Genomic DNA, 25,977 nt, shown 5'->3' with positions numbered 1-25,977 from the left:
ATTCTGTCTGCACATTCAGAAAATAGCATTCTTTATTGCTAAACTGATTTGTTTCAGAAGGAGAAACGTTACAAAATTAAGAAAATGAAATACAGTTGGTTTCAGTCTAATTTACAGTTGGTCCAACCTGTATTTTCCCAATTCGAAGGAAATGCCACTGACAATTTGCTTTTATTTTGGTAAAAACAAAGCGATTTCCACATCCGTTTATGATAACCCCTGTTGGCTTGATGACAGGGCTCCCTTTGTATGAGTGCTCTGCCGGAGCTCCGAGCAGCGCGCGACAGCAGCAGCAGCAGTCCAGCAGCAGCAGTCCAGCAGCAGAGCAGCACAGTTGTGGTAAGCAGCGGGGAACAGCATTGAGCCAGTTTCAGTCGCATCTCATCCTGGCAAGACAAAACATCGCGACCATCAAGAAAACAGGTGGAGACGCATCTTGCAGTGAGTTATTCTGGCAGTTTTGCATTTTCAATTCATTCATTGTCAGCGGAGAATTGCATAGACTTGGAAGTTCAGCCAGTCATTGGAGCATGAAAACCAGCGTGGGGAGAAGCCCTTGTTCCAAAACTTGCAGGATTCTGTGAATGCTTCATTTCTCCCTCCTAAAAAAAAAAATCACCGAGAAAGGCGTTGGGGTTTCCGGAGAGTCTCTTAGATGTTTCCCCTTACGGTTGCTCAGGGACCTCCAACTTTGTAAAAGAACAGAACAAATCAAGTCATCAGTTTATTTTAGCTGAAAGAAGAAAGCAACCAGAAGAATAGAACAGCGGGAGAAGTGGATGTATATTGGGCCATGGATGTGACAGTTTACCCACCACCTCCTCAGCCCCTGTCCGCGTCAGAGCACAGCAGACTGGGACAGCTCTCCTACCCTGACCCAACCTTCGGAACCAACAAGGTAGGGGGACACTAGAGCAGCAACCTTCTTGTGTTGCTCATTGTCTAGCAGATGAAAGTAACCTTTGTGTTGCCCTCCACTTTAATTAACTGTGGGTGCATTCATCTCTCTTGCCCTGCCAATTAAATGGTAATTAATTGCTTTATTAGCCTGAAGTTAATTAAAGCAGCTACTGCTACCACTGTCTATTGACGATTTTGTTAGATTTTAGGGCTATTATGCTTGAAACAGTATTGCAGTATGATAGATTCAAGTGGTTTGGGATTTTGGAGCACATCATTTCCATTGGCATTTAGGTTGGTTAACTTGTCTGAGGAGTTTTATCTCCCTCTTAGGCGAGGTGAAAGGTCGGGCAGGGTCAGAAACCTGTTATTGACTGAGGTCGGATGTCTGTCTGTGTCTGTCTGTCTGCTTGTCTGTCCGTCATTAGACTGTGGTTAACTGTGATTATGTACTGTAATTAAGTGCAACAGAAGAATACAGCTAACAGAGCATAAACCTTCAGTCCTCATGCCACAGAGTCATTTTGCAGGAGATTCTTGTGAAAGTTTTGCAGCCAGAAAAATAAGTGCATGTACTCAGCCATACATGCATGCCACCATTCTACCAGAAATCAAAATCATGTCAAGTTTGTGCTGTTTTTCCCTAAATAAATAAATTAAATAAATAAATAAATAAATAAATAAATAAATATACTGTGGATGTTTTATGAAGGAAAAAAAAACACAACTCTATGCTTAAAACAAGAAACAGCAGTCTAGAAGAAAAACAAACATATTCTCGTTAACCCCTGTAATAAATTTATCAGGCTTTAATTTATGGTAATCTCTTATCACACTAGTCACTTTGGGATTGAGGAAGCAAAAGTGAGCTGCAGAGTTTTATTTCTCGCTCTTCAAATAAGTCCCAGTCAAAGTGACACACGTAAAACTACTGGGTTAAAAATTTGAAGCACCCAAGGAGTTGAGTCAATTTGACCCAGCTTTGGGTTATTTTACAATAAAAATGCATTGTTCTGTTGGTCCAATTTTGAACTCAAATTGGGTTGTTTTTAACCTTGCGTTCTTAAGAGTGTACTCTATACTCTCCAAGACCAATATGTGCAAGCAAGCATCATCTGAGGTGCCACCACTATGGTTTTAGCTATATGCACCAATTGGAGCATCTGTTCAATGTTGTATTATTGCACTCTTACATGTGTAACTAATATGTACAGACCTCAAGAGAGGCATGGTGGAATGAAGACTATGCAATGACATACTGGTTGGTGGCTGCCATTCCTGATTGGGACACAGCAACTGTACATTAACCAATCTTGACCCCTGACCTGGAGATGTGGGCATTAATAGAATGCCACATTATTGTAGTTATCATCTCAGATGATAGCAATGCACTCAGTTGACACTTTAAATCCTTTCAACCTGCTGCTTTTATTCTGAGGAGTGGGCAGGATCTCATGCACAAAGCTATGCCACCGTGCCCCAGTGTTGTTAGTGAGTGCGTATTTGAGAAAAGATAGAGATGGAAGATAGAGGCTGTGGATAGAGAGCGGGCTGTGTGGTTGGGGGTAGGGAATGGAGAGAAAGAGAGAAATCGAGAGAACGAGAGAGAGAGATTGAGAGAGTGAGAGCGGGTTGTTGGGGGTAGGGATGTTGCAGATGAGTGTGGTTGTAGTGGGGGTGGGGCCACTAAGGTTTGTACTATATTTCTCTCTGTGTGTCTTTTGATTCATGGCTCTGTCGGTCTGATAGACGAGATCATATTACTGTGTGGGGGGAACAGAGAGCGAGAAAATATAGAGGAGGGAGAGGGACAGGAAAAGAACAGCCAAGCACAGAGGCGGTGAGACAGGAAGAGAGGAGAAGTCGGAAGAATAAGAAACTAAATCAGAGGTGAACAAGCGAAAAAAGGTTTTTGTTTTAAAAAGAAAAAGCTAGAAAAGAAAATAATAGAAAGGCGTGACCTCCAGATGTGTTCATGTAAAGCTGCAGAGGGAGATTTTCCATTTCATTTGAGTGCAGACAATCCTCAACACAATTACAAGATTCAACTCAGTATCATGCATGTGATTATTAACCATGACAACCAATCTGAAGCTGAGGCTGCACATGTACAGCAACATTCTACTTGTCTTTTAGATGACGAGATGAATGTGGAAATACGAATGTCGAAAGCGGCTGGATTTTAAACAGATTTTACTTTGCCAGGTGCCATGCACAAAGTCTGTGCAATGTCAAAATAATGTGTGCACAGAGCAGACTTTCCAGCCCTTTTCTGCAATTCAACCTCTAGTGTCAGAAAAAGACGAAGAAAAAAAAAAAGCAATTTACTGTGTTGTATCAGGCTTGACTCAGCTGGTACAGAAAATCGTCTCCCAATCTGGTTGGTATTTGGTATTCAATCAAGATTCTTGCAAAAAAAAAAGAAAAAAAAGAAAAAAGAAAGGTTGCACAAACTAGGGCTGGCAGAATATGGTCAATATAATAATCATCATTTAGCATTTTTATTTTTATTGAAATCACAATTCATATACATTTATTTCAAAACTTTCAGGTAAAACTCAACTATTTATTGAATTAACTACTAGCAAATAAATTCACAATACATCAAAATAATTTAAAATAATAGTAAATTATAAATAAATAAATCCACAAACAAACACCGGCCTGTCATGTGCTCCTTGGCCTCAGGGGCAGTGTAGTGCCACATATGCATGAAGATACGCGCTTCCATTAAATAAAAGTATAAAAAAAAAGTTGTGACTCAACCGAATACTGTATCACTCCCAGACCTCCTTGCTAATTTTCTATTAGCATGTCAATGACTGCTTGTAATGGCATTAGTACGTAGGAACTTGCAAATACACATTGCGCCATTTAGGACAATAATCATTTTTCTTCAATTACAAGGCTCAGACGTTATCAATCTGACAATATCATGAATTAACAATTGGCTAATATTCAAAGCAGTAAGACTCACAGTGTCACAGTCAGAGGTTACGCTAGTTGCATTTAGCCATTTAATAAAGCACTGAGTTTGCACCACTGGCTACGGTTGCAAGTATGATTAAGAGTGAATTTACTTTGCTAATTGATTCATATCCAACTGTATTATTTCTCACTTGTTTGTGTGCCTGCTCACTGTTCATATGATAGTAGGAAAAGGCGTCCTTCAAAATGGTCTCTACAGTGCAATTTTCTCATTTCACAAAATCTGATTGGGGAAAAATAGTTTTGAAATGTACCGTCATTGCATTAATTGAACCGTAACGTCAACATCCTTCCATTTTTTTTTTGCCAGAGTTTTTAATTGGCAACATTGTGATGCTTCTGCAGAATTTCAGAATAGTTAAGAATCAGATCCCAAAAATTGGAGTAATTTCTACTTACTGTATGTGGCTGCAGCTCTCTTTGTGAATCACACCCCCCTTCCCCATAAACTAAACAGAGTAGCTCCAATACATGAGAACACATCTGATAGAGGCAATTTCCTGTGTGCTACATGTGTGAAAGGGCAACTCTGGTCCTGCTTCTCCGGACATTGTTTAGACTTCCTGAGATGGCTTTGCATTAATAGCATTCTTGGAACATTACATATTAGATTATTACAGGGTTCTCAACCTGAGATAAAGATCTACTCAAAACCTGCATCGTGTTATCTTGGTTCAACTACAGAGTCTTATTGTGTTTCCTCAATACATATATATAGGCAATACTTCATTGCGCAAAAGATAACAATATGTGGAGTGTTCTGGAATATTTATATTAGAAGCTTTTTAATAACATTTCATCTTTAGTTGTGTGTGCATAGGAAATATTTTCATTGGAATACTTTTCAGTGAGTTCAGAAGAAAAATGACGTGTAAAAAAAGGTTTTTCGTAACCAAAGAAGTTACTATGTACTTATTTGAATGATGACTAACTAACTAACTAACTAACTAACTAACTAACTAACTAACTAACTAACTAACTAACTAACTAACTAACTAACTAACTAACTAACTAACTAACTAACTAACTAACTAAAGCAGACTTCTCAAGGCATCTTTAGATCAAACCAGTGAAACATTAATGAACATTTAACATATTTTAAATCATATTGACGGTAAATATTTGTCTAACATATAATCTTAAAATTTTGGAACAGGTAGATTTCCATTTCTATTTTTGCTGTGGACTGAAAATATTTGGATTTGACATGTGACAGCATTTCATCTATTATTTTGACACACAAAACAGCACAAAAGCACAGATACTTACTTATAAGTACTGTACTCTATATACCAGGCTGGAATTGAAGAGGAAAAAGTACACAGGCCTAGTACTAATAAAAAAAATCTTGGACAAGATTTATGAATTGATGGGGCAAAGATGAACTTTTACCAAAGAGAAGGGAAGCCCCAGTGGAGGTAATGACATGGTTTGGGCTCACATTGCCTCTTCTTGGACAGGCTCATTTATTTTCATTTTATGAAACTCAAGATGGCAGCAGCAAAATGAACTCAGAAACATTGAAAGACAGATGCAACCAAACGGTTTGGGAGATTTTTCATCATGCAGCGTGATATTGACCCAAAATACACTGCCGAATCAAAGAGTTACCAAGGAGGGAAAAAAGGAAAAAAGTTTGAGACGAGTCAAATCAATCTCAAGAATCAAGACTTAAAGCTTATATTTAAAATTCCCAATAGTTTAGCTCACCTAAAATTGTGCAGATGTAAACAACCTGTACCTGGAAAATAAAACTGAAATGTTATCTCTTGTCCCATATTCTTTTTTTAATGTCATACCCAAATGCTTTTCGTTAAAAAGAGTGAAAATAAATGGAGCTCACTGTTTTAATGGGAATGTTTTCTGAAGCGTAGGTTATTGCTCTTTGAATACTTAATGGATTCAGACCATATCATAATAATTCTGACTGACAGTGCCAGTGCATTCTTTCATTTTTTCTTTTTTTTTTAGGGTAGCAATAGTGTCTAGGATAACAGATTGCCTTCCTCTTTGGTACGCATCTGTTACCACGGTTATAAACACAAGAAATTGTGATAAAAAAAAAAAAAGGATGAGAGCAGTTGACTATGTGGCCAGAAGCCAGCTCAGTGTGCTTGAGCACATTTTCGTCATTCAGAGAACCAGCGGCACGAACAGAAGCGAGTCAACCGCATTAAGCGATGATTGGACGCAAATGTAGAAAAGAATCTGTTAGCTTGATAGATTAAAGCAATGCAATTTTAGTCGTCATTTCTGGCGTGGCAGTAAACGCACAGCTACTGTCTGGAAAAAAAAAAAAAAAAACTTTGTGAAACGTAGATCAAGTGAGACAGAAGGGATAGAAATAGGGAGAAGGTATAATGTAAATATGGTGAATGAAACCATGGCGATGGATTAGGGTTTTTTTCATTCCACCAAAACCATCACAAAACTCAACATGATTGGCTCGGGTCGCTCTGCTTACCTTTGGTAGAATCATTGAAATAATCGTTATGCATCATGCAGGATATCTCTACGGGTTCTCCAGGGTCGTACATATGGTAGACATGGTCTACTGTGTATCTGCTGAATCACATGACAAATGACCTGACAAGGTCATAAACATGAATATAGTTCAACTATTTCTTTTTGTATCCCCTACATGGAAATCAAAATAACCCTGACTCTAGTGAAGGCTTGTAAAAATCTGACCTAGTTCCAACCCTTAAAAAAATAGCTGGGTTCTGCAAATCCTTTATTCTGCTGCTATGTGATGATCACTCTTCTGTGTAAGTTACACACACACACTGCTGTATCTACTTCATCATTCATTTGTGGATACTAATATAAATCTGTTCATGCTTGGGCCTGTGAATTTACTGTACATTAGGAGATGGCAAGCAGAAATCGTTTAAATAGGATAGTAATTTCTATAATGAAAACTGCCAGACTTTGTCAACTATCTTTGTTTTCAGAAAAATGGTTGTTTTAGGTCGAATAGTTCAAGTGAGTCAGGCAGCTTTGGTTTTGCAGCATGTCTTATTGTACTTTTGTATATATTTAGAGTTCCTTCTAGTAGTTTTGAAACACTAAGGGCCATAACCTTATTTATTTTTTTTTTTTTACATTTTAGTGATACATTGTTGTCACCATTTTTTTCATGAAGGAAAAAAATGAAGTATCTCTGGTTGGGCCCGGTGTTTATTAGAATGTAGGCCACTTTTTGAGGAAGTGCGGTAGTTAAGTCCCAGCTGTTAACGTGACCTTACCCTAAATGCCAATCCCACATAGTATTTTTGTCTTTATCACAAACCCTCATAGTCCAAACTAAATTACAACCCGTCTGTCCACGTTGGCTGGGATTTTTGTAAGGAAGCGTAACGCCAAGAATCCCTCCACAAAGCCCCACCCACACTACAAATGTTCATTGATGACTGGGTGACTCTGAGTAACTAAAAAATTTGTTTTTTTTATTTTTAGTTGAAGGGCAAGGATGCAGAGATGCAGAGATGAGGGTCTTATAGTTGGCGGAGATATGCCAAAGGGAACAGATGGAGGGAGACAGAGCTTTGCCAGAAGAGACTAATTATCTGAATTTAATTTCCAAAACAAACATATTGCAATCAAATCATGTAACGCAATCATTGGTGCATTTTGCTGTGTGAGTGTGTATTAGTGACAATAACTTGCATCAGTTAGATTGTTGGAGAACTTGAGAATCTCGAGTAAAATGGCGTTATGTTTGTGTCAAAAGAAACACACGCTGATTCACAAACGCATAGCAACGATTCGCATGCAGAATTAAATATTTACAAATATTAAATGCACGCACAACGATAAAAAAAACACATGTGAAAACCGCAACCGTATTTATGGATTTGAAAAACACGTGAAAATCACAAACATATTTGTGGGGTGGAAAAACACATGAAAATCACGGGTGGATATGTGTGAATAATTTTGATCTCCCCATAAATATACCGCTGTTTCATATGTCCATTTTCCATTCGCACATATTGAAGGATAAACATCATAAATATCCGAAGAGCACATCTAAATTGCACACACATTACACACTACGCTCAAACAGTGAATCGGAGTTGGCAAATAAAAATTGTGTTTATATTGTTGCCATGGTGACAAGAAAGCTAAACAAAATGTTGAGTTGACCTATCACAGCTGTGTGAATCTCTTTCTCTCTCTCAGTCAGTCACTCACTCACTCATTTGCACGCACACACACACTCAGTCAGCCATTTCTGCCTGGGCTAAGTTGATTTATGTTCTCTAATGCACTTTAGAGTAAACTGAAATCTATGCAATCCAGACCAGCCAAATAAATTCAGACAAACCCTTGAGGGTTAAACTTGGTCTCAGGCTATTTACATGTATGATCCTGGTTTCATTTCAGGACCCAGCTTGACAACAACATCATTATGGTTGGTGGGTGGGGAGGGGGGGGGTACATATTTAACACTAGATTTGCATCTGTTTGAGAAAAAAAAAACAAGGTTGAAATTGAATTAGATTCCCCATTTTAAGTGAAGTTGAGACTGTTGGACGAATGTTCTTTTATATTTTGCTACTTGACTCCAAAGTTGTATTTTGCAGTGCTTTCCCGATCCGACTATTTATCAGGTGTATGTTTCATGTATCAAAACCTTCCCCATTTCTCTCTTTTCCATTGTCCTTCTTTGTCATCCTAATAGTCTCTCTCCACCTTTCTCCCCCTTTTCTCCCCCTTAACTCCGACCCTGACCCACTTAACTGGCTGCTTGTTATTCAAACCTTTGCTTTCCCACACACACGCACAAATGCACACACACACATTGACGTGCACACAGATGATGAAAGGCTGGCATGAAGACAGAAAGAGACATAAACACAAACCTACATCCTTTCCACTGTCATGTTTCAGGAAAAAGAACATTTTAAAGAAAGAAATTTGTTTGTAGGTCCATGCTAATATAATTAATTGTATGGGTGCATTCAAACTAGAGGACAATATGCTACTTTTTTTTTTTTTTTTTTAATTAATGCCAGAATATGATAATGACTTGGTGCTGACTAAATAAATGATCCTCTACTTTGAAATTTTTGCACATGCAAAAACATGTGCATATAAATGGGGAAACTCATATAGTAACCAGGAATGCATCTGCCAAACTCGCAAAATGTTAATTGTGGAAGTATCACCTTTCAGGAAAAAAAAAAAAAAGAAGTCAACTCATTAACATGACATCTTTTGACTGATAAATAATCTGAAAAATAACTTGAAAATATCCCCTTCAAATAGGAGCTGTAGATTTGTTCAAAATATCAAATCCAGCAAATCTGGACGTAAGAGCTTTCCACAAACATTAGACACAATGGGATTTATCAAACCTGCGACGAATCGCACCGCCTGCTTTTGCATCTTAAAATAGCCTTTCCCAAAGGCAGCTGCAACCGGTGTCCAGCGCAAGCCAGCTGAGTGGCATGTGGAGAACGTTTCCATTCGTGTAAACATTTCATAAATGCCCCCCCCCCCCCCCAAAGAAAGCAGCAAAAATGTACATTTATTTTTATTATTTTATATTTTCTAGTTTAATTTTGAAGCTGTTCAATGATCGATGTGTCTGTCTATTCATCTATCTACATTTTCAGCTCTTTGTCTCTCTTTTTCATCTCACGGGGAACGTTATTTTGGCAAGTGATATGTTCGAGTAATTCTTAACTGTAAGTCATTTTCCCAGTTATGTATAAGCCTCATAACAATACTCATTGGGGTTTCTCTGTAAACCTACACCCTATTTGCATAATACCTGGCAGTTGGCAAATGGATGAGGCAGTTACACCTGTCTACCTGTGTGTGTGTGTGTGTTTGTGTATGAACACGCACATTAAATTGTTTTACTTCTCCCCACCTGTTCAAACTAGGATCCACGTGTCTGTTTTAGAAGCAAAACAATAAGTAATCTAGTACCCAAGCAACTATCAAATATTTGAGTTTGAATATTTTCACTTGATCAAATGCTGTTATGTAAAGAGTCATGACAATCAAATGATTGATCGTTTTGTGTCGTAGTTTGAATTTTTGCTGTGCGAGCAAATTTGAAGCAATATTTTTACATCTTCCCTGCTTGTGTAGGGAAAGTAACCTTAATCCACGTAACTCTGAGTTGTCCTGGCAGTTTTTGTGAGGCTGTTCAGTGCTTGCCACAGTGTGTCACACATAGTTACATAAAAGTTTTACTGCACTGCTGGCCCAGGAAAGGAGAAGTCAAATATTGCCACAGTAACACAATAAATAGATGTGGTAAAAAATAGGAAAATAAGAAAGTAGAGACGGCATTGAAATTTGATGGGTGTAATTTCATATCATAATTATATGTGGTTTGCTTATTTTGAACATACATGTATTTACTCTATGGCTAATGAAATGGTTTACATGACAACAAATACCAGATCAAATTGCAACTGCAATATTTTGTGTTTCTAGTAGACTTTTGGCTTCTCACATCTGGTATACACCAAAACAGAAAAAAAAAAACTATAGAAGATGCAAATGCAAATAGTTCAACCTAGGTGATGACAATATAATCTACTGGCCAGAAGTGTGAGAGCATTTCAGTTTTTATAAGACAAGAGGAAAAATAATTCAAGATATAGTCCCTATAAACAGCAAATGGAGGAAAACGTCTCTGTGAAGGGGGGGGGGGGGGCAACACAGATCTTCATCTCCATAAAAGCTGTCATTATCCTGAACACATTTTGTGGTGCCTTGTTATTTAAGTTCTTCCTGCTTTACACTTGGTAATATGCAAAAAATGCTTTTTAATTCAAAATGAATTTTTTAAGTACCTGTATATATCTGTATTTATTTGATCACTCCAATAATGTGTGTGTGAGTTTTCATGATATGACATTCTTGCTTATCCTGTCTTCTCTCCAGTTGGAAGGAGACACCATGTTCCTGAATATGCAAGAAACGGGCCTTGACTATGTTTCAAACAACCAGGTTCGTATTACTGTACTTATTGGTTTTTATGATCTAAAAGTAATTCCGTGATAGTTTTATATTAACCAAAGAGTTAACATCCAGTTCAGAAAAAGTCAAAAGATGTGTACTGTTCGAATCGAAACATACTTGATAAATTTGAGATGTGCACTTCGTACTTGCTATTCCACTTGGTGTTTTTATTTGACCTTTGACCCTCTTCTGGCCTCTTGGCCCAACTGATGCATTATTTTTTATTTTTTTGCTTTGTGACTCCTATAGTTTCGTGTGCCGCAGCCCCCTCAGCCCCTGAGCAAGGTGACACCTCCTAACCCTTCCTCGCAGCACTGGCGGAGAGACGCGCACTTGCCCGAGACACACCGTCTGCCTTGGGTGATTGCACACACACACACACACACACACACACACACACACACACACACACACACACACACACACACACACACACACACACACACACACACACACACACACACACACAAATGCGTGCTGACCCTCCACCCCGCACGCACGCACGCACGCACGCACAGACACACACAAACAGTCATGAACCAGTATCATAATATTTGATGATGGTGTTATGAGTGAATCAACCCTATGAAGATGGAATCCTTTACAAATAACCTAAATACCAAAAGTAATTGAATACAGAAAGCATAAAAAACTCAACAAATCCATTTTTTGACTCAAGCACAAATGAGTTTTTAAGAACGACTGTAGTGTAGGTATGACGTGTTTTTCTTCTGTACAGTCGTGGTGCCTTTGACATAGGAATTTTGTTTTGCAACCACGCTCCTATGATGTGGTTACTTTGAATACGCTATGTGTAAATTATTTTGTGTTTTATTCATTTTAGAGTAGTTTGACAGTAAATATCAACTGGGAGAAAGCTTGAAACCTCTTTTTGAAGAATAGTTTACCATGTGCCAAATTGCTGCTTGTTGCCAAGTGAGATGATTTAAGTTCATATGTCAAATTCTGGCTAGCATGAAAAAAAAACAATTGACAAAGCGGCAGCTTGTATCTCCAAAGATTTGTGCCACGAGTCAATGCATAACTGTACTTGAAAGCAAAGCATTTTTTTTTTAATTGATGCTCTCGTACCTGTTTGATATCACGCCATTCAAAAAACACATTTATATATATTTATACCTACTTCACAATGTACAGTCCACAATGTAATATGTCATAAGTTATTAAAGCTCCATTTAGCCTCATTTACTACAAGATGCAATTAATCAACGCAGTTTACACAATTGTCACAATTCAATTCGACAATACATAAATTGACGGGTTATTTTGCCCATCCCTAGTTTTTTGCAACTTGCTTGCAAGAAATAATTTTCTCTAGCAAGCTCTCATGAGTTTGCTGTTTCTAGCCTGTAGTTTACCTCAAACAAATTATTTGACAGCAGAGAATGGTGTTGACAATAGAATGAAAGAAATGTCAATCAGGCTTTCATCAAACGCACAGCTTCTCTATGCACAAACAATTTTGTTGAGCTTCAAAGAATGCTTTGAGGTCCACCCTGAGGCTAATCAGCCTTTACCATCAGTTTTAAATAAAGTATATTCCCTTGAGAACGAGACACACACTGACAAAATCAGATGGACATTTTTTTTTTTTTTAGTCCAACATAAACAACATTCACTTGATCAGATCTAAAACGCAGTGAAAAGTGCAGTTTTGTGCAAGACGGTCAAAACGGCTGAAACGCTATATTTGTAAATGCATTCTCGTACTGAAAACATGGAATTGTGGGAAATGTGCAAATAATGAGAACACAACATAAGTAAAAGGACTTAATCCTGACTACATTAGTCTTTCTCGAAGCTCCCAGCATTGGCTTTTGTGTCAAAATGAATGGAAGAGGAGAGACACAAGGGGCAGTAATTTATGCAGAACATGAAGAAGTGATTGAACGCACACAGTCGACAGACAGACAAAAAGTGTAATTTATGCAGCTCTCTGAGCTCAAATAGTTTTTGAAAACTACATTACAGTTAGATTTGTTTCTTTGCAAAGACCTCACCCACATCACGGGGCTTTTAAGCTCAGAAATGACATGGAAGGGGAGGAAGGAGAATGAAAAGAGGACAGGGTGAACTTGTCAAGATTGTTCAACTGATGAGTGACCAGGTTGACAAGTTTAACTTAGGTCATTGCATTCTATTAGTTCAACACTCAAATTTCAACACACTGTCCCACAAATGGTAAATTAACAATCTTTTATTTCTGTTGTAAAGTGGCCAAATATGTCAAAGTTTTGATTTTTTTAAGGGAATGTGAAGCTATAACAGAGATGATTAACTTAAATGACCTCACTGTTAAAGGGAAGTCAACACAAAGATTTTCTTTACATTTTTGAATAATTCTTTATCATATTATGTTGTATGTGCCTCCACTCATCTAAACACAACATTTTGATGAATATGTTGTTGACATTTGTAGAATATGAGTTAAACAGCAAAATTTTGCTGCCACTTGCTGTCAACTGAAAACATCACGATTGCCAGGGCTCAGTTCACATACTATTACATTAATTAACCCTTGATTTGTCTCGAGGGCTGTTTTTTCTTCCTGACCGGAGTTCAATAATCAGCCGAAAATAACTAAGCGCAACAGGACTGGGTGCTGAATCCACGATAAGCAGGCTGAGTGCTTAAAAATGATTGACACATCATTTAGTCTCGCCTTCCATCTCTTCAATCTCTGACTGGCCATCTTTGTCACAACGTGACAAGTTTAGGAAAAAACAAAAAAAGCAAATTAGATGCATGAAACCGGGGCCAGATACAGTTCAACTTCCTCATAATGAGGTTGACTGTTTATGAATAGCAACTGAAGTTACAAAATGTGATATCTCCACACAGCTCCACTATAAACATACATTTTAGATTTTGTGGGTTTTCTTTTGCTTTCTTTTTTTTTTTATGTATCTTTCAGCTTTCATTGAAAGATGAGAAATCTCATCTTACCAATGTGAGCATTTATTACACAGTAAGCATATCCATCATTCAACTGACAACACGCAAGTCATGCATCTCAGCAGTCAACATTGCATTTGCTTTGGCAAAAGCGTGAGAGAGATGAAAGAGAAATCATGGATGAGATTAGAAGAGCAAGAGAGCCAACGAGGGGTAGAAGGAGAAGGATGGTGAGAGATGAGGAGCAAAAGAGTCCAAGAGAGAGACTGGTGTGGCCAGCCAAGCAGAAAAGCTGTCAGTCTCTATAAAAGATCTCCTCTGTCAGATTAGTATGAGAGGGCTTCTCGAACGCTGCCTCTTTCTTTTAACCCTCGTGTCTCTCACTCCTCTCTTGCACAATTCTCTCACTCCATTTCACTTGTGTCGTAGCTCTCCGAATAATTACGCATATATAGTTCTCCTTCAGCGTGTCAGAACTTGAATCTATTTTCTTTTTTTTTTTGTTAGAACTGCTTTTGTACATATAAATGAATGTTTTTGTCTTAAGGACGGTAACGTCATTAGTGATAATTACTGGGAGAAAGACAAATACAAGACAAAACTACAAAGATACTGTATAGTACATATACACATTGTTATAATCGCAACGGACAATGTTTACATCCCGCTAGTTATTGTTTCTGACAGTAATGTTTCTTGACAGTGTGGTCACTTCTCATATGCAATTTTCTAGTCTGTCTTGGAAATGTTCATTTCTCTCATGATAGAACCCGAAAACCAATGCCCCAAGTGATTTTACAGTCATCTGCAAGCTTTCCTATCAACCTAACTATTTGTGGTGGTTTTATAGAAGTAGGAAAAGAATCCATTTTCCCTTCAAAAATACAATTAAATAAGAATAATGGGTTTGGATCAAGTGAAAGATGAAATTCAGATTGTCGACAAAATCAGGTCTGCTGTGGTTAAGGACTTCCTTGACTGAGGGGTCGTGGTTTCTTTTCTCACCCTACAAAAGCATATGCCCGAGGCTGATGAATAGGTGGTGATTCCCCTTCTCCCCCAAGTTTCAATGAATACATCTTTTGAGTCTAAATAAATTCTATAAAGTTTTAAATTCACACCGGTAATACTGTTTGTTGGAAAGGAAATCATTGTGAATTCTGACTGTTTATTATGATTCGGACTGTAAATACATACATACATTGAAAGATAGTTGTAACAGTGAAACGACAAGCTATGTTTGTTTGTATTCAGCCGAAAGTCAAACATTAACAACTTAATATGGACATGTGAGGGGTTACCTGAATATTTGATGCTTAATTGAAAAATGTATCTGTATTTATGTAGTAATTAAAATGGATTTTTGCGCTTTGTGTGTGTACTGTAAATGTTGTTTTGCATCGTTGTTTACAACTGGATTGTAAAAAAAAATGGATTGAACATATTTCACATATTTTTAACATATTCCATCTAATCTCTTGTCTTCAGTCCTACTCAATGGGTGGTTTGGGTGATGAAGACTTCAACATTCCACCTATCACCCCCCCTACACTTCCAGACCACATGCTGCCTCCTCATCTGCCCCACGATTCCTCCACTGGACCCTATCGACCTCTGGATAGCAACACCAGCTCAGCTCCACACCACCCCTACCAGCTGCAGGGTATGAATCTGGCCGGAATGCCTGCCAGTCAGGAAGGAGCGTCCATGCTCAAACAAGATGGGGGTACATACAGCCCAGATGGGTCAGCCATGACCAATACTCTATCAGTGGTGAGTGGAACAATAACATTTTTGTGTATATTTTAAAAAAAATACAAGTTTCATTGTGATAACTCTTATTATATGATTCAAAACTTCTGTGACCCTGAAAAGAAAATGCAGTCTAGAAAGTGGATGGATGGACCACTGTGAACAAATTTTAAAGTTTGTGTTTGATTGATGCTATTATTTTCATTATTATTGTTATTATCTTTATACATTTACTAGCCGTGAACTCATTAACAAACTCATTTTAGTCCATGATGAATGCTGCTGCTGATAAGATGAAGTACAATTTAGGAGTTAGTATCATACTAATAATATTTTTAGGGTACCGTCATCTTCCTACACTCGTAGGAAGAAATGTTTAGACTGAATTTTAACAATATGCATTTCAAATTAGGTATAAAGGTGTTTTCCACTGTGACAATGAGATGCATGAAACAAGTAGTTTGGCTGTCACTGAAACTGAAGTTTTTGGGCTGACAGAAGCACGTGTGTGTGTGTGTGTGTGTGTGTGTGTGTGTGTGTGTGTGTGTGTGTGTGTGTGTGTGTGTGTGTGTGTGTGTAAAAGGTTTCTTCCATCTTAGCGAAAAGGAAACTTTCTCACCTGTCACTTTTAAACTTTCCGTCTCTGCTTGCTGTCTCAGTCTCCATATTAGATGTAGTAATTAATTAAATAGAAGTAGAGGATATAAGCAAAATATTTTAAATAATAAAAAATAAAAAAACTGTGCGTGCAATCTTGGCTGGCTGGCTGGCTGGCTGGCGTGGCTAAACAGGACTATAGTGGTCCCCGTAAAAAAATAATAGTCTTGAAAGTGTATCCTAACATTTATCTCGTTATGTGGATAACTGCAAGAGTTTTATAAGTGCTGATTTTCTTTGAGACCCCGAAGGCATCTATGAATCACAAGCATCTGTGCTGCAGCCAAGCAGAGCTTAGAAGACTGGAGAAATACCAGTTTGATGTTCTCTTTTAAATATGAACCACTCATTGAGGCTTCCCCCCCCCCCTGAATGATCGACCATTTATTGTCTTGTATAATTTGTAAGAGACCGTGCTCATTGTTTCAATTTCGTAAAATATTGCCACTCACTTTGGGCACAACCAACCCAACACTTGATGATTTTGGGCAATGCGTCCCTGACTAAAACATTGAAGTGGTCATTAGTCAATATAGTTGTCATTGCCCAGTGGCAAAGTCGATGCGGCGACAGGTCAGTTAAATATCTACAAATGTGATGTGGCAACATGCAAGAATCCCTAAGCTATAGTACATTTGTACAGTTTTCCATTTGTGAGAACCCTTTATTGTGGGGAAAAAAAAAACACAACATAATTTTGAATTAGGTTATGTGATGGTCTTTTCTTTCATTGATAGTTTATTTTCATTTCACTGTCTCACCTTTAAATCCACATTTATTGTATTGGCTTGACACTTTTTTCCATGACTGTTTATCTGAGTTCCTTCCCTTTTCTGTCTTTCTTTCATTTCTTGCTTTTATATCCCCTTGCTACTATACATTTACTGCCAGTCTATGATTTATGGTTGCCTAGCAACTATGCCTGGCTCAGCCTAATCGAGGTAGAGAGAGCAGTATAGAGATTCGAGTCATTGTGTGTGCATGTATGTTTCTTATAGAGCGAAGGTAAGACAGTTCATATTAAGAGCCCAGTTGCTCTTTTGAAGGGCTTTGACTTATTTGTAACGATTCAGAGATAATTGTGTTGTGAACTAAAAGCACTTGACCGAATTACCCCACATTCATGCTGAAATATAACAACCAGCAGAGCACCAGTGCAAGGTGCTGACCTACAAATTGGGAGAAGCTCAAGGGCATTTTTGATACTTTGACAGAAGGAGGAAGAGCGAACCATCAAATTAAAGATATTTTTATGGTCATGTTCAGTCATTTATTTATTTTTTTATAAATGTTCACAGTTTTAGAGATATTGATATTTTTAACAATTAATTAATTGATGCATTTTTTTTTTTTATCTATTGTATCTAAGACTGGTTTCATGCCCCTGAATCTCAAAATGTTACCATCACCTTTTCAAAAGCCACCAAGGCAATTTTACCAAAAAAAAAAGAACACATATACCATTTTATTTAATAACATGTTGTGTATGTGTTTGACAAGATGACAGTCAACTGTAATAATCTTTACAATGGAATAAATTGAGCACTCAATGTGTGTTTTGGCCAAATCTGAGGCTCAAGCCACCCAAACCACATCTAATTTCTTCACTACATTATAGCTTTCAAATGTGTCATTGTGACTCCTCTTTTGCTAGACCACTGACGCTTGGCGTTCCATCTAAATACCACATATGTATTCAGAGACCGCAGCTGGTAATCAAGTTCTGGTAATGTGTTCCCAAAAGGGGCACAGCACACCATGCATCCGCTATTAGGTGTAAGCTTAGTAAGTGCGAACGTTTGCATCGACCTACATTCGTCTAAATATATGTGATATGAGGTGTCAAAGTTCCACCATAACTTTTGTTTTCCTCAGAAATGTAATGCGGTGATGACTAACTTATGCCATTGTAGTGCTAAACCAATTCACGAGGCTACGATCTATTTTAAGTTCTTGAAAGGGATTTATTATTATTATTATTTCTAACCTTTTATTAACACCTTGTCTTTCACTTTATTGTCAAAATGGGTAGTGGTGAAACCGGTCTCTTGTGTATCAATGAGTTCAGACGTGCTGACATTTTATTCCTTTGTTGTCAAGATTTATTATTAAATTCATTGTCTCTGAGGGAGGCAGTTGTTTTGAAAGACAACACCACGCAATAAAATATTACTGTCTTGACACAGGTGGGGCAATAAAAGTGTATTAACCCATGTAAATAGCAGTCAAACAAATTTTAAAGAAGGTAGATGCATTGCATAGGGAGTAATTATAGCGACTTCTCCAGTGAGTAATAAACCTATATTGATGTACTTGCGAATGACTATTAACAGATGAAATAAATTACTTTAGATAGCTTGTCTTCTCACCAGTTTGCCGTGTTGCCATGGTTACATCAGATGTCATTAGTTTCTGTTCGAGAGGTCAGGATGAGCCACATTTGATGTGGCTTCAATAGAATTTTGTTAAGCCTCAGTCAGTATATTGCCGTTTGATATCATATAGTACATGTTGCACTTGTATTTGTACTTTAAGTTTGTTTGAGATTTTCTGTTTGATTTGAATGTAAACTAGCCCAGCTTTAAATCATTTCTTGAATGATTTTATCGTTATGTATCTGAAGCGCCGCTCATTTCGGGTCATGCGTGCAGAAAGGCGCACAGTTGTGCATTTTTCTGTCCGTGCAGATTTTCACATCCACCCAAGTCTGTCATTTCTGTTCTTTTGTTACAGCTATGCGCTCTGAGTGGAGAAAAGCTAAAATGTGGGCATTCCCTGTCAAATCTGGTCTTTTGTGTATTCTCCTTGTCGACTTGAGCACTTTTGTTCTTTATCTTTTTTTCCCAGATTTCAATGTTATTCACACGTTTTGAGAAAAGGACATGTTTTGAATCATACCTGCACATTCATTCACAGCTTATGTGAAAAGTGGGAGGCACTTTAAAAAGGACTTGGAGCTCAGACAAAAGAAGACCAGAAACGAAGCCCAATCCACAACACCAACCCAATTTGATTCCTTTTTAAATTGAATGGATTTCAAGTAGCCCTGCGATTGGCTGGTGACCAGTTCAGGGTGTTTTGGAAGATGAATGAATCATATATAACAAGTATAACAGACCAATAAGGGGCCGTGCTCAGGCAGTTCCCTAGTTCATATTTAGTTCAAAGAAATGCAACATATGTATTGGTCATTTATATGTTATGTCTGACTTCCTGTTTTCATGAACTCTTTGTCCCGGGGCATGACATTCAAAGAGTTGAGTGGGTGGGGCTGCATAGTGACATTTTAAATGTAGTTATGATCGCACCATATAAACGAGTGACTGGAAAAATAATCGAAACAATTGTTTTTAATCAACTGAAGTTTTATCATAAATCACAAATTCATGTCAAAACACTACTAAGCCAAAGTGTAAACTTGAAACTTGTTGTCTTCACGCAGATGCAGCAGATGGTAAATTCCGATTCACGGTTTACGAGCAGCCAACAGCCCATTGAAGCGGCGCTCGGACCCAAAAACCAATCAGGCATGAATCAACCGAGTCAGCTGTCGACGATCAACCAAACCCAGTTGGGACTCAGTGGGAACTCAGTTACCCACAATTCTCCATCCCCGCCTGGAAGTAAATCGGCTACGCCATCTCCGTCCAGCTCAGTACATGAGGACGACAATGATGATGGATTCAGGGTAAAAAATAAAAAAACCACATACACGGAATAGTGACAACACCAATCAGCTCTTTTTTTATAGCAATGTGTGTGCTCGTGCGCATGCAGCCATGCACGCGTGAGATAATACGCTCACTGGCACTGCACATGAAATAAATGTAAATCAACTCCCTCCCTCTTGGGTGAGTCATACCAAAAAAAGACATGTTATTGCTGATATTCTGAGGAAATGAAACAATTACAGTTCTGTGGAATAATATTTACCAGCTTTTTTCCTCCTCTGTTCTCCTTGGGTATTATGGGAAAAACGTGAAGGTAATATTGGCTTTAGGCAAGGTGGGAAATTGCTTTTTAAAAAAAAAAATCACTTCCACACCTTTAAAAGGTGGCACCTTACGTCAAGTTATGGAGTTATTTGCTCACATTTTAATTATTACTTTTTGATTAGATTACCAGGAAATATTTTTCTAGTACCTTGTCATTAAAAATTTCACAGTACATGTAATTACTGGATATCCTTCGGAAAATATTTGAATAAAAAAGGTTCCGGAGAAAGTATATTATATACATATATATATATATATATATATATATATATATATATATATATATATATATATATATATATATATATATATATATATATATATATATATATATATATATATATAAACGTCATCCTTGTTTAGCAGGGCAATGGAGGTGAGAAACGGCCAGCATCGTTTGACATCAAGAAACCGAAGACACCAAAGAAGAAGAAGCGAAAGGATCCCAATGAGCCAGTGAAGCCAGTTTCTGCCTACGCCTTGTTCTTTCGAGACACACAGGCCAACATTAAAGCCCAGAACCCCAACGCCACCTTTGGGGAGGTATCCAAGATCGTGGCCTCCATGTGGGATGGCCTGGGAGAGGAACAGAAACAGGTATGGTGGTTATTGCCCGAGCAAAAAATGTCTTGTACTAATTAGAAATCATAATGTAAGTCTGTTTACCTTCCATTGCACATAATAATGGATAATTTCTGTTGAGAAGTTGACATTTGAAGATTTGGACAATTTTAATTAAAGTCTGTAATTCATTACTCAATAATTGAAATAGTTGCCGATTAATTTGAGAATACGCATGTAAACACCGACACTTATATTTCTGTCATTGTACAATATTTTATGTGGCGTGCTTATTAGTTCAATTACATGCAAAAAACTGATTTGAGTGGAAGCAGTGGTGTCAAAATGAAATGTTATGTTTGTGCCTGAAGGTATATAAGAAGAAGACGGAGACAGCAAAGAAGGAGTATCTGAAACAATTGGCTGCCTACAGGGCCAGTCTGGTCTCTCAGGTATAGCACACACACACACACACACACACACACACACACACACACACACACACACACACACACACACACACACACACACACACACACACACACACACACACACACACACACACATTGCGATGCCTTCCGGACATGACAACGAACTGATTGTCTCTTTCGTTCTTCAGAGTTACAACGATCCTGAGATGAAGCCGCCCCACTCTTCCTCCTCCTCCTCCTCCTCTGCCTCAATGTTCACATCCAAGGCGTCTGTCTACGAAGGCCCGCACCCTTCCTCCGGCTCGCTCGCCCACCCACTCCCTCCCCACCAGCACCCGGGCATTTACATGGCGTACCCTCACCCGTCCAACCTCACCCACCACCCCTCGAGCCCCAGCCTCGGACACCCTCACCTGCCCCCGCCTCACACTCAGATTCACCCGCAATTGCATGCCCTGTCCACAAGCGGGACTGTACCACGGCACAGTTTGCCTCACCAGGGAGGTCTGTCCCTCGGCGGCGTGGTGCAAGCCTCCACCCCGCCTCACCAGGTTAGCCCCCCGCTCCACAGCCAGGCTCACCTGGGGGGGCTGCACAGTCCGCATCAGCAGCACCAGCAACTCAGCGCTCACTCACTGGGAATGACGCACTCTCCAGCCATCACGCAGGTCAGTGGCTGTTAACATCATGTAACGATATTCATTTCCACATGTAACACGACTTTTAACACTAGCTTTACAATACTAAAACAACGCAAGGTGCCTCAGCTGGTCCACCGTTATTATAGACCACTTTGCCAACCGTATGAGGAGTTAATTTTCAAAAAGGAAACAAGCACCATTTAGACTGCCTTAAGTAGACTTGCCTATCACGGTATCGTACAATCTCCTAACCCCCCCGTGACCTTTAAGTGCTAAATACATTTCACTTCAGCTTGTATCATTCTCCTTGAAAGCCAATCACGTCATCATGTACTTGTCATTTGTCATATATATCCTCGACAGAAATAGCGTTATATGGGGGGGAGCTATAATTCCATCACAAATCTATAAAGCCCCAGTTAAGAGCCTCCAGCTTTTGCTTACATATTCCAAAAAAATACTTTGAATATTTTTCACTGCTACCCTATGCCATCTTGAGCCCCTGGGAAAGTAAAAAAAAAAAATCTGGAGCTTCCAAAATAGCGTCAAATGTTTGTAATCACTTTCATGTGTATTATATATGATTTATTGCATGGCACAATTCAACAGAAATGATGTCATGAAACACCTTTTGTGAGAAGCTTTGTGCATTTTATGGTGTTGGAGAATCTTAACTGGAGCATAAGGATAGCCGCAATGAAGGAGGTAAAAAAAAATCAATGTGACTTTGAAGTGTTACGATCGAGCGTAAACTTACTGTATAAGTTAAGGCTAAGGGTTAGTTCAAGAGACTCAAGTAGACTCAGTTATTGATTTTGATTCACAAAGCATAATACCAGTTCAGTGTCATTTTGGAGTTGGGTCAAATTCTTGCACACAAGAGATGTCAGGTTTTGCGATGAACGAACATCAAAAAAGCGCTCCGAATTTTTTTCATAAGATTTTCCAAATTAGATAAATTGGGCAAGATTTAACCATTGCAGCATCAAATCGATTAAGGTATCCATCTTTGTTTTTTCTTGCTTGCTTGCCGACAGCGATTCCCCAGCGTACACATTAGCTTCAAACCATGTTTATTTTTCCTAATGTGACAAAAAAAATCAAATTTTCTGTCACTTTTTGGGGAAAATCATGTGTGCGTGTGTATGTATTGCCCCCCCAAAAAGAGGAAGAGAACAATGTTGCAGAGCTCCAAACTTTTTCTTCTTCTCTGAGTGGCGAGTGAGGGGAATTGTGTGGGGGGAGGGAAAGACAGAGAGACAAAAGAGGCAGATGGGGTCTTTGTGAAGGAGTGAAGGAGAAGAATTTGCTCAACAAAGGATGAATAGGTGAGGTAGAGAAGGAGAGGGGGAGACCCCAACCACCTGCTGTCCTCCTCTTTCACACACAACACTCCGATTAACTTCCTTTTCAGCTTCCTTTCTCTATCCGTGCACACACACAAACACACACGCACATATATTTCACCGCATTGGCTGATTTTACTCTTCAAGTATCTCGCCATTAGAGACATGAGCTCCTGTTCACCTCCCTCTCTTATCTCCTCGTGGCTCTCATCCCGCAGTCGGCAAGACACTCCAAACTGTGTAATTGATCAACTTGATGGCAGCTATTTTACACCCACAAATCTACTAAGTCCCATTATGCATGTACTCAGTCAACTTTGCAACAGCCTCAGGAATACGAATCTCGACGTCCACCGCTCACTGCCGTTTCTCTGAATGATTGTTCACTCCCTTCTTTTTATTTTATTCCATTCCAGGCCTACTCCCTCCAGCCGGAGTATCAGCCAATCGGAGGGGGTCTGATGAATAGCGGAGCGGTAATGTCATCATCAGTGGACTACCACCAACTGAGTCGACACATGGCCAACCATCACCCATCTCTTGACTGGAGCACTGATTACCATGGCAACGGGTAAGTATTCGAGGAACATCACAAGTCCAAGGAAGTGTGCCTTGGTTTCTTCTTCGTCTATTGTTGCATTTCACACTGCTACCCAGAAAGTAAGATACACAGTAGAGCCCGACCGATATGGGAGATGGATGCCGATTCCTTTTTTTGACAGGGGAAAAAAAAATGAAACCGCGGCTAATATTTTTCTTATTTATTTTTAATGGACGTTCGTAAACACGTGAAAACTGGGCCAACACGTCATTGTCTACATCAAAGTGTTTCAGCCCAAGGTAGAATTAAAAAAAAAAAAAATATATATATATATATATATGCATATGCACACTATGCCCTATATAGTGCTCTATGAAGTGGTCACTCCATTTTGTAGGGGTGTCCAAATGTCCGGGGAGCCTAAATGTAGGACACTCAGAATCACCCACAATGCACTTGGAAAATTAGTGATCATCGATGCTCACTCAAAAGTTGAATATGCATGCACAATGCATTACGAGCATTGCCACATTCCAAAAACATGTCAGATTGTCAAATTAAATCAAGTTCTTTTTCTAAGATATACCATATGAATGTTTGCTTACTTTTTTTTTTTTTTTCCTCAATGTTGTCTTCTGTCCTCCAGAGGTCCTCAGCGAGATAAAACTTTGTACCAGAGTTAATTTCAGAACAAAGTGAGACCAAAACGTCATTCACATCCTGCTTTGGCCAGTGCGGGACCTCAACGAGAGCCAGACACTCAAGTGAACTTGCAGCACGGCCCCCCGCAAAACAGACAAAAATCCTAACTAAATATTTGTTTCGCCGGAATGATATACAGTACATACAATCCAGCTGACAGCAAATATGAGAAACTTAATGGAGCATAGTGTATAGCGCCACTTTCCCGTATCCTTGAGAGGTAGGGCAGAGGACAGGTCAAAACAAGAAGACTTCCTGCTCCTGCACATAGATTACTTAGAATGGTTGAATTTTATCTGCTACTTAAATGTATATTGATTTGGACTGAAAGGATATGTTCCACAAAGGAGAGGTTTTCAGTCTGGGCTCACAAGAGTGAAGGTTGATGTATATAATGGAATAGATGAGCCCTTACAAAACGATTGTTCTAGCAAACCGCTTCAAAGGAATATTAGGGTCACACTGTTTAAAAGAAAAAAAAAAAAAAAAAGGGAAATGACTTTACAATTAATCTCTGAGAATATTACTAGAATTATGTGGCAATTTTCCATCACAATTGAATACTTTTCCCTTGCTACACTCCAACTTCATTATTGTTAAATTGTGTCTTTATTTTATGACATTTCTTGTATTATATTTTTGTATTTTCAGTGTGGCCCTGATACTCTATAATACTCAATCCTACGACAAAAAAAAAAAAATCTTTCTACTTACTTTTGTCTTTCTTTTTGTATAGTCGGACTGGACTAGCAGTTCTTAAAAGAAAAGCTCTGAAGAGCGCTTGTATAAAACTGTAATGTAATTGTTCACGGTGTCCCTTTTAAATCCCGTTAATTAGTTTTCTTTCCCTCCATAGTATACTGTACCGCTGCAGCCAAAGTAAAAAAAGAGCACAGCACACACAAGCCCACGTTGTTCTCTCACATTACTGCTCACATCTGTTGGGCACAAATCCAGTGTATTTTAAGTCCTTGAAATGATGAAATGTCAAATAATTATGAGGTGAATTCAAAGGTTTATATGATGACAGCTCCTTCTCCATGTATATGTCTGTCTGTTTCCAAAATTGATTTGGACCCAAAATGTGTGTGTGTTGGCGAGTGAGCGAGTGAATTGAATTGAAGTGGAGTGGAGTGGTTGATAGTGCTGCATGGTCTCTTTTGGCATCGCTACTTCTCTGTGCACAGAGGCTATTTATGAACCTATAACTATTGCTTTGTTGGCTGTGTTTAAATGTTTTTAATCACGTTATGTTTTAGTGTTAATGATGAAGAGAGTGACTCTTTCTCTCTTGCTCACCTTGTATCTTTTTGTATTTTATGTGGGGGTTTTGGCAGATAAAAGGACTCTGGGCAACAAACATGAAGATTTTCTTATTTTTAGATTCTAAAAATGTGTTTGAGAATAAAGTCAGTGCTGCATTGATGTGCAGTCATTACTCCCAACTCTTGATGTTGTTTTTTTTGTACTTGTTTTTCTTATAGTATTTGTTAACAATATCACAGTAGCAATAGTATATTCATTTTGTTTTTTTTTATTTTAGCTTTTGCACTCATC

At 38.5% G+C, this 25,977-nt stretch overlaps 1 protein-coding gene across 4 annotated transcripts; it reads left to right on the top strand.

The window, feature by feature from the left end:
* The first annotated feature begins 338 nt into the window (after positions 1-338).
* On the top strand, positions 339-25,865 carry tox (thymocyte selection-associated high mobility group box). Of its 4 annotated transcripts, none has more exons than XM_085930882.1 (11): positions 344-441; positions 827-898; positions 10,801-10,866; positions 11,128-11,238; positions 15,283-15,567; positions 19,646-19,891; positions 20,562-20,795; positions 21,131-21,211; positions 21,379-21,858; positions 23,594-23,748; positions 24,365-25,865. In XM_085930882.1, exons 3-11 carry the CDS (start codon positions 10,816-10,818, stop codon positions 24,399-24,401), a joined length of 1,680 nt encoding a protein of 559 aa, XP_085787008.1. In that variant the 5' UTR covers positions 344-441; positions 827-898; positions 10,801-10,815; the 3' UTR covers positions 24,402-25,865. The 4 variants fall into 4 exon arrangements, with proteins under 4 accessions (XP_085787007.1, XP_085787006.1, XP_085787008.1 ...); XM_085930883.1 differs by having other exon boundaries at positions 350-423; XM_085930881.1 differs by having other exon boundaries at positions 339-898; positions 20,565-20,795.
* Positions 25,866-25,977: the final 112 nt, after the last annotated feature.

This window comes from Syngnathus leptorhynchus, chromosome 14 (assembly GCF_054491065.1).
Source record: "Syngnathus leptorhynchus isolate UIUO chromosome 14, UIUO_Slep, whole genome shotgun sequence".
NCBI classification, from domain to species: Eukaryota; Metazoa; Chordata; class Actinopteri; order Syngnathiformes; family Syngnathidae; genus Syngnathus; species Syngnathus leptorhynchus.
Note: the sequence above shows the minus strand (reverse complement) of the source record. Positions and strands in the feature narration are given on the sequence as shown.